General features: G+C 47.4%; 1 protein-coding gene across 1 annotated transcript; it reads right to left on the bottom strand.

The window, feature by feature from the left end:
* Nucleotides 1-4,839: 4,839 nt before the first annotated feature.
* Nucleotides 4,840-8,884, bottom strand: LOC125536192. The gene is made up of 3 exons (XM_048699367.1): nucleotides 7,606-8,884; nucleotides 6,611-6,686; nucleotides 4,840-5,352 (listed from the first exon to the last, which is right to left on the bottom strand). The coding sequence occupies exons 1-2, from the start codon at nucleotides 8,834-8,836 to the stop codon at nucleotides 6,613-6,615; spliced, it is 1,305 nt and encodes a 434-aa protein (XP_048555324.1). The 5' UTR covers nucleotides 8,837-8,884; the 3' UTR covers nucleotides 4,840-5,352; nucleotides 6,611-6,612.
* Between the last annotated feature and the right edge of the window lie 3,960 nt (nucleotides 8,885-12,844).

Genomic DNA, 12,844 nt, shown 5'->3' with positions numbered 1-12,844 from the left:
TAGTAGATCACAACCAAATCGAAGAGGAGACATAGTAATTCATGACACATAGTAGTTCACAACCAAATCGAAGAGCATAGTTTAGAGGATAACACGATTATCGTCCACAAGCAAGTTGAAGATGACATAGCTCTATTGCGTAGAGCAAGGCCCCTTTCCCTTCTTCTTCTTCTTCTCTTCTTCCTCTTCCTCCTCCCTTTTCCTTATGAGGTGGGCCTCCTTAACCACCCTCTCCATGAATATCTTTTCCTCCCTCTCTTTTTTTTCAGCTGCAATTGCCCAAAGCTTCATGGTTCCTTCTTCAAAATCCTTTTGACGCTTCTTCTGTGCCTCCTCACATTTCCTCACCAATGCTTGCTCCCTAGCGCGCATCGCATTTGACGCTCTCTCTTCTTCCTTCCTCTTCTCCTCAAGCTCCTCTTCCTTTTTCTTCTTTAGCTTGGCTGCATCCTCCTCTCTAAGCTTCTTCGCAGCCTTCTCCCACCATCCCGCCATCTCATCTTCGCCATCCTCCTTCATTGTTGGTTTGTTGGGTTGGGAAGCTGCCATACCTACAATGAGTGAAACATAATGGTTAGTAAAGACAATACAAACAAATGGAACATATGAAAAAAAAGAACATATGGAAACGCTTTGTTTTACGTCTACCACGTTTAACAACCTTCAACTCCGGATCCGGCCATAGTTGAACTCCATGGTACTCTGGCCATTGTGATTGGTCAAAGTATGGGTGAAAGCGGGGAGCCCATGTTTTCTTGACCGTCATGATTGAGAACTCCAACTCCCTCACGGTGCGTGGGTGATTGATGTCCACATTTCTAACGCGACCGGCGGTATACAAATGTGAGCATGGGAGATGAAGCAACAATGGCCTCCCGCAAGAGCAATCACATTGTGTTAACGACACCTTGAAAGCCCGACCTCCATGTTGCCGGCCATCGTTTGTGGTTCCTCCTGGCTCTTTCACTTCATACTTCCACTCTTCGTTGTCATATAATATAGCTTCTTCTGAGTCCGCCTTTCGTGATTGAAATTCTAACCATTCATCAACCTTGGGTGGGAACTTGTACTTGTACTTGCGCGGGTTCTCACCCGCTATCTGTGCATCAGTTTCCATTGAGTACTTTAGAAAGTACGCATTCATCTTGTCAAATGTGTATTGAACTATTGCCGTCACGGGTAATCCACGTGCACCTTTGAGCACCCTATTGAAGCATTCGGCCATATTGCTTGTCATTTGACCGTATCTTCGGCCATCTTCATCAAAAGCACGTGCCCACTTGTTCCGGTGGGGAATGTGCCTATTCATAAAGTCTTGACCCCCGTGATCAAGTTTTTTGTGTGCGAGCAATTTGTTCAATAAAGTGGCGAACCGCTTCTCAGAGAAAGTAAGACAACAATCTTGAAGATCATCGGCCAACTCCTTAAGGCCACATGCCCTATAGAAGTTCGAACAAAAGTGCCTCATGCACCATCGATGGTGCAACGGAGCATGCCCGGGAATGTCAATCTCCACTGCGTTAAGAATTCCTGCATGCCGATCCGATATGACACAAATTTTCCTTTGAGCGGGTAACACCTTCGTCCTCAAAAGACGCATAAACCACTCCCAGTTGTCATTGTTCTCCGCCTCAACCAAAGCAAATGCCAATGGCAACACCCGGTTATTGGCATCACTTGCTATCGCAACCAACAAGGTGCCCTTGTATTGTCCGGTCAAGAACGTGCCATCAATGGAGATGACCGGCCTACAGTGTTCGAAAGCCCTCACGCATTGCTCGAACGCCCAAAATGCACGGCCAAATACTCGGACTTTCTTTCCTTCATAAACCGTTGTTTGGTGCCCATGAGGCTCGACAACATGAACCATGCCCGGGTTTGTGGCGGCCATGGCTAACAACAACCTAGGGATTCGGTTGTATGCTTCCTCCCAAGTACCATACAACATCTTAAATGCGGCTTGCTTCGCCTTCCATGCCTTGCCGTACTTCACCTTATAATGAAAGATGGCTTTCACAAGGTCAATGACATGTTGGACGCTCATTGTTGGAAGTGTGGATATTGAGTTGGAGAGCCTGTAAGCGATGAACTCAGACGTGAGTTGTCTGTGGTCTTGGGACACAATCTTGCCATCCACCCTTTTGCCTCGGCACATGTGAGTTGGCACACAACTCACTACGTGCCAAGCGGGACCTCCTTTCCATGGTCTTGCACGCACAATCCACGGACATATTTCATCTTCACATGCACATGCAACCGTGTAGCGCACATTGACGTCTGAATGCACCACCTTGTGTGGACGATAATGCGTAACCGAGTAGTTGTCGAGCCACATCTTCAATTCCAAGAAGGTTTCGAACTTACACCCTTTACCAATCCGGTTCTTGTCGTCTCCCAAATCACGGTGAGAGCTTGGCCTAACCCCAAGAGATATAGATTTGCCACCATCCACAACGGCTTCATCCGCGAGACTAACATCCTTGAACAATGGTATCTTGTGATCCCGACCGAATACCTTCTCGAAAGCTTCGGCCTCCTTCACCGTGAACCCCTCCTCATTAACTTGTTCATCGGGACCTTCGTCATCCGAATCCGATGCATATGCACGGGAAAAAGGGATGGAATGGTCCATTGTCTCTTGCAAATGATATTTGTCAAGATCACCCACATTGTTGTCATGGAGATCAACTTCATTGTCATCGTCTGCATACTCATCATTGTCCTCTTGCAAAGCTTCATCTTGGTTGTTTGTAAACGGGCTCAATGTTGGCCTCACTTCTTGGGTCAAAAGAGGTTCAACAATTTCATCTCGCTTCAAGGGTGGGGGGCTACTAGCAACCAAAGGGGAGGGTTTCCGGTTCAAGTCCAAATGCAAATTTGAATCAACCTTCTTCGTTGCAAATAACTCAAGAGCCTTGTCAAGTGAATCGGCCACCGTTTCCTTGTATGCAACCCAACGTTGCTCCGAGTTGATACGCATTGTCTTCCAACGGATGTGCATTCCAAAACCTACATTATGCCTTCCCTCCAACTCAACGATATCATTAGGGTCCATCCAATTCAAATCTTTCCTCACTTGTTGCAAGAGCTCCGCATAGCTAGGACTACTATCAAACAACATGTCTAGCTCATCCGGATCCGGTTCAATATTGCCTTTCAAGAAGGCGTCTTTGTCCCCATGATGAACAAAAACACATGTTCTTCCCATCCCTATAAGCATTCAAACAACACATCGTAATATTGCTTCCATGAGTACTAATTTAAGGATTAACACGGAATACAAACCCTAATATATATATATCAAACAACAACCCTAACCCTAACCATAACCCTAACCCTAACCATAACCCTAACCCTAACCATAACCCTAACAATAACCCTAACCATAACCCTAGCACCAACATAAGAACACCCATAAGAATAACCCTAACATACTAACAAAGCCTAATCATAGGAAATTGGCAAACAAAGATCTCACATCTCCATGCAAATCTCTAGATCCAAATAAAACTAGGGTTTCCCAAACTAGCATTACTTGGATCAAAACAAGGGATCGGAGAAGATTACCTTGAGGGAGGGTATGACTTCGAAATCCACGGACAAATTCTTCAAATTTGCAAGTTTTGGGAGAGGATTTGAGAGGGGGAGAGAGTGGGAGAGGGGGCAAAGCTCGGGTTGGGGTGTGTGGGGTGGGGGAGTGGGGGAGGGGGGCCCAGCCGCTAGATAAGTCACAGTGCAGCGCCCGAACGCTAGGCGCTGCACATTACATGTGTGGCGCCTAGCTCTGAGGCGCTGCACTGCTGGGTGCGGGCCCAGGGGCTGCCACGGTGGACTGGCGTGCAACGCCCCCGAGCTGGGCGCTGCACCGTAGGGTGTGGCGCCTGCGTGGCGGGCGCTACACAAAAGGGTCAGTGCTGTGAAATAGTTTCACGGGCAGTTCATTTTGTGAATTGATTTCGTCCACAGGTCAAAATAGTCAAATTTGCCGAGAGAAGGAGGAGGCCGTCAGCGCTGGCGGCGCGGACGGAGCCGGTGACTATCTGGTTGACGTAGCTGTCCGCGGCGGGGCTGGCCATGGGCGTGAGGAGGTGCTTCGGGACGCCTAGGCAGGAGAGGCGCGGCGGGTGGCCGAGGTGCACGAGCGCGCCCGGCGCCGACCCGTCGGCCGCCGCCGCCCAGCGCTTGACGATGGCCCACGGAGGGTGCGCGGCGGCCGTGGCGAGGGAGCGGCGGGGGCGTCCGGGGACGGCGGAGAGGCCTAGGAGTCGCCGGAGAGACATCGCGCTGCGCTGGCTGTGGTCTGAACTCTGAACTCTGAAGTGGGGAATGGCTGGTTCACGCCACGAATACACTACCAGGGGATGGCAGCAATGGCGACAAGCACCGTGCGGTCGTTCCACGGGCAGAGCTCCACCGGGGCCCAGGCGTCAGCCAGATCGGTCCACTACAACGCGGTCCACGAACTGATTTCCGCATTCGGTATGGCCGTACAGCCTGCGACGTTTTGTGGAAGCCGAGGAGGAGGCCATTTCGAGCGCGTGAGTTTGAACAGCTGCGCGCTGCCCATCGGCTGAGCTCAACGGCACCACCATTTTCCCGCCGAAACGCTCCGGGCCTTTGAGCCTCCCTAAAACCAGGAGCCCCTATACGGATCAGCCCATTCAAGCTTCCTTGTTCTAGAAAACAAAAGGTGGCCAAAATCAAGCTTCGAAAACAGAATATGGCGTCCCTCATTTCTTCCTCCTCCCGTGATACAGTCGTAGTAGATCCAGCAGTTGCCGTACAATCTTCTTTAAAAGAAGTAGTTATAACAAAAGAAAGAACCAAATAATTCGTTTCTTCTAAGCTGCAGCACACAGCGCAGACTCCAACATATGCTTGCAAAGATGGACATCTCGCACACAGAAAACAGGTCATGGTGATATATCCTACTGAATTCAGACTCGCCTAATAACTAGCATAGCAAGTACTGGCATCAGGCCAAGCAGCCCCTACTCCATCCTTGTCACTTAACAAGAGCAATGCACCATCATTTGGCACCAAATCATGCATAGTTTAGGCAGCCAACGCTGAACCGTTCCAACTAAATCGTCAGTTCAACACCTATGACGGAACCAGAAATCCCTAGACAAGATTCCTCATCGCCCATCAGAGTAAACATGTGTGCGCATCAACTCTGCTAGGAATGAATCGTCTTGCTAGTGTTTACAGCACATACGCTGTGCAAACGTGGTACCGTGAATTGATCGTGACTGGCGCTCCAAAAATTCAGGCTTCTCCAGATTGCCCCCTGCATCAGTAAGCTACTACCACCATCAGCTTCCTACTCAGAATCTGTTAGCTTTAAGAAACCTGAGGAGAAAAAAATAAGGAACATCAGAGACACACACATCGCAAAAAAAAAATTTATTTGTATGATTGACGTGGGAATCTAAATTATAGGGAGACTGTAATAAGTATGGTGATTGATTTCGAATAAACATGTGAAGAGGATGGGTGATACGCAAAAACAGTAAAATGAAACTAATGAATGAACTGCTGTTCGGATAACTTCTTTTAGATATCTCTTGTTGCCCGCTATGTGATTCGGCTTTCGATAATGGGTGTGTGCCCAGCATCCCAGCTTTACTTTCCACCAAGAAAAAATAATCTTGAGTAAACAAAAAAAAACGCTAATGTAGTCCATCTATCTGCATTTCCAAAACTGTAACAATACTGTAAGTCTGGCAACATGTTTATTTTCTATCCAAGTCTTGGTTGCAAAAGAAAATCACAAAACAATCGATTTGTTAGCAATTATCAGGATTCAGTTTCAGGCTCTAATTGGTTGATGATAATAATTCAGGCGAAAGAATAACGGTCGTCCTCATGACAAGGCAATATATGCTTCATGCACGTATACATTGATCATCATGATGAACAAGACTACATCCTTCATGCCTACTAGAGTAGTAGTTCAGAAACACTAATATTCCTGGATACAAGATCCATGCTGACACACCAACTGATAAATGTTCGCAGCCAGGCCAATTGCTACCACAAGAATATGAAGGGAACAACAAGTTCAGGTAGCACACTTGAACGTACTGTAGTAGGCATTCAACAAAGAGAGTATGTTACTAGCCTCGGTTCCCAGTAAATATAACTAGTTCAAAAATTCAAAAAATATTACTAGTTCAGCTAAAACACCAACGACAAGCCAGTATTAAGGAATGTTCGACGAACAGAGAAAATCATAATGTAGTTCATACAGATTTTTTTGAAAAGTCAAACTTTGACCAAATTTATGGAGAAAACTATTTATATCTACAGTACCACATATACGCCGGGATCAAAAGTTACATGCCTGCTTGTTCAGAAACACTAATACATACACCGGGATCAAAGTTCCATGCTGAGACACCAAATGACAATTTTTGGCAGCTAGCGCAAGTTGCTGCCACAAGAATATGAATGGAGTAGCACACTTCAACAAAATAACCATTCTAAGAGTAAATATGTCACAAGTCTTCATTCCTAGCAAATATTACCAATTCCACTAAAACACCAATTATAACTCAACCAACGAGGAGGACTCTAATATAGATTCACTGAATGTCTAAATTGGTACCTTCATCTTTTGTAGTAGCTGTCGGAATAAGCTACGACATCTACCAGAGTCTTGTTTTTCCGAACGAACTTCTTGCCTGAAAAAGGTTCATTTATTCAACGCACAAGAATTTGAAAACAACAACACTAAGACAATATAATCTATAACAGTGCAGATTTATGTGCATTGCATATAAAAAGTTGAGCTAGGAAAAAAAATGATACTTAGAGCAGGTTAACAAGAATCGATCAGAGTGTGCCCATAAGCCACAACATAATTTGATGAATATATTTATTTTGACGATAACACTTGGTTGTAGACGCGTGATTAAAATGGATATAACATCATAAAGTCCTTCAATAGACGAATTATAGAGGCACAGAAATTAAATGTAGAACATGCAGTGTAAATTACATATTCAAAGCCTGCAGATAACTCTTTTTTTTTCAAAAAAGGAGGACTCTAATCCGGTCCAAGCATTTCATTTTACGCGACAGTTCGCAGGAAATATGGACAAGTCGTAACTGAGAGTCTGCACCAGCAACGACCAGATAAGATTACTCGAACTTGTAAGCTACGAAGCAACCAAAACTAGCTAAATTTCTGATCAAAACCAAATAAACTCTTTCTGATCAGGATAAAATGTAGATATGTCCAGGGGTTGGAAGTCTAGGAAAAAATTGGGATTGGAACTTGAGACCCCACCCCCAAGTACCTGCACCATTCTAATACAAAATGTGAACATAATACAAGTGTGACTAAATCAATGCATTGCCATTTCTCATACAAACGAACAATAACAATATTCTTTGGGATTTCTATAAGAAACCGAACCCAAGGGTCGTTCGACCATAAAAACAACATTTGACATCCAATTGTTAACAAACACAGTGAAGAAACAATTGTTACTACTTACGTGTACTAGTCATTATTGAGTGATCAGGTTATGTAGACAAAAGTATTATGCATATTGCGCTGAAAAGTATGTAATCTAGCAAACTAAACAAGCGAGTCACCTCCTGCAGAAGGGATCCGGCTTGATCCGAGCCAGGGTGGAAGAACACATGGTATGCAGGCGGCGGTGTCGCTGTACGGATAACTCCCAATCACCTCCTCCCTGTCCATGTCCACGGCGACGACGGCTAGTGTGTCAACTGCGAGGTAAACGACGTTGGCATTAACTGGGTCAATGAGGACAATGCGTGTCGTCGCCCCCTGCTGTAAGGGTAGGGACATGTGGCTCGCCCAGAGCTTGTTGAGCACCACCCGGTGCTCCTGCATCCAGCCGCTGCCCCCGTCGTCGAGCACGAAGGAGCTGAGAAGGAACGGTTCCTCCCGAGAGACCTCGACGTAGCGCAGCCGCCCTTGGCTGACACCCATGCGCCGGTACCTGAAGGGCGTGTGCATATGCCAGTCGATGACACCCAAGCTCCTCGCTTGGCCGTGCGCGCCTTCAGGCAGCACGCTGCCCCTCGGCAGCTGGACGAAGGAGAGCTCTGGCCGGTCGCTGAACGGGTCAGCGGAGAGTGCGCCCCAGGACAGGTCGACCCACCACAGGCGACCGCCGAATGCCAGCGTCTCCTGGCCCAGCGTCACTCGCCGCGGCCGCGGAAGTGGGAAAAAGCACGGCGAGAGCGCCACGGCCTCCCACTCCCCTGTTTCCGAACGAAACCGGAGCATCTGCTCCCCGTTCAGCAAGGCAGCGACGAACCTGTCAGGCGGCCCCTGCCCGCGGTCTGCTTGGGTGAGCACGCCCATGGACATCTGGGTGGCGAGCATGAAATCGTACTCGGGGTCGGAGACGAAGTCCGGGAGGCGGGATAGCTCGCGGGTGAGAGGGTTGCAGACGAGGCGTGTGACGCGGGGCGCGTGGGCGGGGTCGGGGACGGCGGGGTGCGTGCTCGCCCGACCGGCGCGCCGCTCGCCGGCGGCGGGAGGGGTGAAGCGCGCGTTTAGGACGGAGAGGAAGAGGAGGCCGTCGCAGCTCGCGCCGGATATGGCGCCGGAGCGCAGTTCCAGGAAGTCTCTGTCGGGGGCGGGGAAGGCCTCGATGACGTGCTCCGGGAGGCGCAGTTCGGAGACATGCGGCGGCTCGGCGAGGCGCGCTGCCGCGCTCCACGCTCCGACGACCTGCGCCACGCGGTCGAGCATGACCCACGGGGGGTGCGCGGCGTCCGTCGCGAGCGAGCGGCGGAGGGCGCCGGAGACGGCGGCAGATAGACCTAGGAGGCGGCGGCGGAGAGGCATCGCGGTGGGGAATTTCCTTGGCTTGGTGTGGTGTGGTGTGGACTGTGGACTCGGTGCGCCGTGGGCGAGAGCAGAGGGTTCACATGGACCGGGGGGGTCGCGGGAGGAAAACAGCCTGCGGTCGTTCCACCGGGTACTCGACTGGGAGATGTCTCCCGGGCCCACTGGTCAGTGAAACGGTCTATTGGGTGGTGGTCTATGCACCGATTTCCGTATTAGGAATGGCCGTACGCCTGTAAAGGCTTCTCGCAGAAGCCGAGGCATGCCTATGACGTCACCTTTTTCCCGCCAAATTTCGAAGGGATTGGTGTTGGGCCTTCTAGCTTTTTTTTGTCCGCTACAGCTTATATAAACTTTTTTTTCTTCTTACAAAAACACATATAGCTGATTTCAACCTTGCCGTATAGTCCACGAACCACCATCCGTGTTTGGAATAGCTCAACGGCGCCATTTTCCCGCCGAAATGTTCTAGGCCTGGGCCTCCCTTAAACCAAGAGCCCATGTGCAAGGCTATCCAGGCCTAGTGTGACAGACCCATTAGATCCGCAAAAAAAAAAAGGTGAGACAGACCCATTCAAGTTTTGAAAACAAAAGATGGCGTCGCTTATTTCTTGCTCCTCCCCTTCAAGATAAAAGTTATCATATTTTTTTAATAAGTAACAGTTATTAAGACAAAAAGCGAATACAGCAAAAGTGTAGCAAAATAACTAACAATTATTAAAAAAACGAATACAGCAAAACTGCAAAAGTGTAGCAAAATAAGTAACAATTATTAAGAAAAAACCGAATACAGCAAAAGTGTAGCACAGTACATACGCATGGTAAGATGTGCACTTCACATACTCATTTCACCCTGCTGAATTAAGAGCCATCAGGGCACAAAAAGCAACCTCATTTCATCCTTCTCACTTAACGAGTTCAATGCACGACCGATTGGCACAAAATTATACTACTACAATAGCTCAGGGCAGCGAATACTGAACCGTTCCATCAAGTAGTCAGTTCAGCACCTATGACAGAAGCAGAGGTCCCTAAATAAGGTTTCTCATCAGAGTAAACATTTCAGGAGCACCAATTTTGTGACGATGAACTATCTTACTGGTGCTTAGAGCAGATACTGGAGCGAACTGAAAGTCTGACAAAAGTACCACATTTCCAACGAACCAAGATACAGTGAGTTGATCAGCACCCCAAAAACACAGGCTTCTCCATATTTCCCCCCAGCATACTAAGCTACCACCATGAGCCTCCTGGTTGATTAGAGCACCAGCACCTCAGTTTTAAGAAACCTGAGGATGAAATTAAGGAATATTAGATACAGGCACCACATGTTTTTCCTTTTGTATGAGTAGCATGGGGGTTAAGATTACATGGAAACTGTATTTACTAATTAACACGGTTAAGTGAACTGTTGTTCGGATAACTTCTTTTAGATTTCTTTTGTTGCCTGAACAATGAGTAAAGTGAATGGGCGGTGTCCAGCTTCTGCTGGTATCCCAGCTTTACTTTCCCCTGAGAAACAATCTTGGGTAAACAAGAATGCTACGAAGTCCATCTATGTGCATTTCCGAAACTTAAATAGAAAGTCAGTCTGGCAACATGTTTATTTTCTTCCAACTTTTGGTTGCACCAGAAAATTACACATTGTCCAATTGTTAATAGTTATCAAGCTTCAGTTCCGGCCTTTAAATGGTTGGTGAAAATATTTCAGGGAAAGAAAAGACAACGGTCATACTGATGACCGTTGAAAAATCCTTCAGGCCCTTGTACAGTGCTCACCATGATGAACAAGATCATGGCTGGTAGTTCAGAAACACTAATACACCAGGATCAAAGTTCCATGCTGAGACACCACATGGCACTTTTTGGCAGCTAGCACAAGTCACTGCCACAAAAATATGAATGGAAGAACAAGTTCGGGTAGCACACTTCAACAAAATAAACATTCTACGCATTATAATATGTTACTAGTCTCCATTCCAAGCAAATATTACTAATTCCACTAAAAACCAATTATAACTCAACCAACAACAAACAGGCAGTAGTAGGAAGGATAACAAATACATTGGACAAACAGAGAAAATCAGTAGTAATAGTAATCGGCAATAAATGCACGTCATCGCTTTCCAGATCCATAAACTGCATGAACTGAGTAAGAGATACATGTGAATGCAGGATCCTAAAGTTGTGGCTGGATGAGATACAACTAGCAATCAATAATGAAGCATCAGAAGGAAAGTAAATAGGGATTCACACTTATGTTACTACCCACTATGAAGGTAGTAACATAGTCTAGGAATACGTGTATGTTACTAATGTATGTTACTCTTCATTGTGGTTAGTCTAAATGTCTGGTACCTTCTAGTGACTGTGTGAACGAACTAGAACATCTGCCAGAGTCTTGTTTTTCTCAACATACTTCTTGCCTGAAAAAGGTTCATTTGATCAATGCACAAGAATTTGAAGAATAGCAACACTAAGACAACGTAATTTGTAACGGTATAGATTTATGTGCATTGGATACAATAAATTGAACTAGAAAAGAATGATACTTAGAGCAGGTTAACTAGAACTGATCAGAGTGTACCCATAAGCCACAACACAGCAATTTGAAGAATATATTTGTTTAACACTTGAGTAGTGTAGACGCATTATTAAAATGGATATAACATCAATAAATCCTTCTAAAATGAAATTGTGTAGGCAGAAATTAAATGTAGAACATGCGGTGTAAATTACAAGCCTGCAGATAACTCTATTTATTGAAAAGGAGGACTCTAATCAGGTCGAATACATCATGTCATTTAGCGAAACAGTTCTCAGAACATATGGACAGCTTCATAACTCAGAAAATACATCATGTCATTTAACGAAACAGTTCTCACTTCTCAGAATATATGGACAGCTTCATGACTCAGAACATGCAGCAGCACCGACCAGGATAAGATTATTCGGACTTGTAAGCTAGAAAGCATCCAAAACTTGGAAAAAGTATCTCATGCATTGACATCAAAATGTGAAACTAAACCTGAGAAATATGCAATCTAGCAACTAAAACGAGTGGGTGAATACCTGCAGAAGGGATTCGGGTCGATCGAAGCCACGGTGGAAGGACACATGGCATACAGAGGTCGTTTCTATAGGGATAACATCCGATCACCTCCTGCCTGTCCATGTCCACGGCGACGACGGCAATCCTGTGAGCTGTGAGGTAAACGACATTGGCATTAAGCGGGTCAATAAGGACAATGCGTGTCGACCCCCTCTCCTGTAAAGGTAGTCCCATGGTGCTCCCCCAGAGCTTGTTGAGCACCACCCGGTGCTCCAGCGTCCAGCCGCTGCCTTCGTCGTCGAGCACGAAGGAGCTGAGAGAAAACGGCTCCCCTTGAGAGACCTCCACGTACCGCAGCCGCCCTTCGCTGACACCCATGCGCCGGTAGCTGACGGGCGCCTGCTCCCACCACACCCTGCCCTGAGCGTCACGCAGCGGGCTCCCTCGGCGAAAAGCTTCGTGCTGCACGCCAGCCGGCAGCACGCTGCCCCTCGGCAGCGAGCCCTGCTCCAGTGCTCCCCCCTAACCTAATTTCGGAGGAGTATTTTTGTCCCCGTGAATTTGTTTTTTTCCTGGCCCGCCGCAGCCCAGATCCAAGCCCTATCTAGCCCTGTATAACCCAGACCGTATACGTATAGTACCCTGGTCCGAAAAAAAACATAGATACGACCCACGTCCACGTAAGACCTGCCGATTCCAATCATTCATGCGAGCAGCTCCATTAATCTCCATAAGTAGTAGATCTCCACCGGCGGCTATCTCGTCGGACAGCGGGCGCGACAACGTCGTGAATCTCCAACGATCGCGCACAGGTACCGCATCCCGCGTCCCCCCTCTAGTCTCGCTCGCGGCAACATCGAACGAACTGCCGCCGCGCCAGTGGCAGTGGTTAACCTAGCGGAGCGGGTAACCTAGCTACCCGGCGGCGCATGCGATCGTGGATCTTGTTCCGGTAG

Source organism: Triticum urartu, chromosome 1 (assembly GCF_003073215.2).
Source record: "Triticum urartu cultivar G1812 chromosome 1, Tu2.1, whole genome shotgun sequence".
Taxonomy (NCBI): Eukaryota; Viridiplantae; Streptophyta; class Magnoliopsida; order Poales; family Poaceae; genus Triticum; species Triticum urartu.
Note: the sequence above shows the minus strand (reverse complement) of the source record. Positions and strands in the feature narration are given on the sequence as shown.

Coding starts and splice junctions, on each gene's coding strand:
- LOC125536192 (XM_048699367.1), bottom strand. CDS start 8,836: ATGCCTCTCCGCCGCCGCCTCCTAGGTCTATCTGCCGCCGTCTCCGGC. Junction 6,687..7,605: donor CCGGATCCCTTCTGCAGGAG/GTGACTCGCTTG, acceptor AACCTTTTTCAG/GCAAGAAGTTCGTTCGGAAA.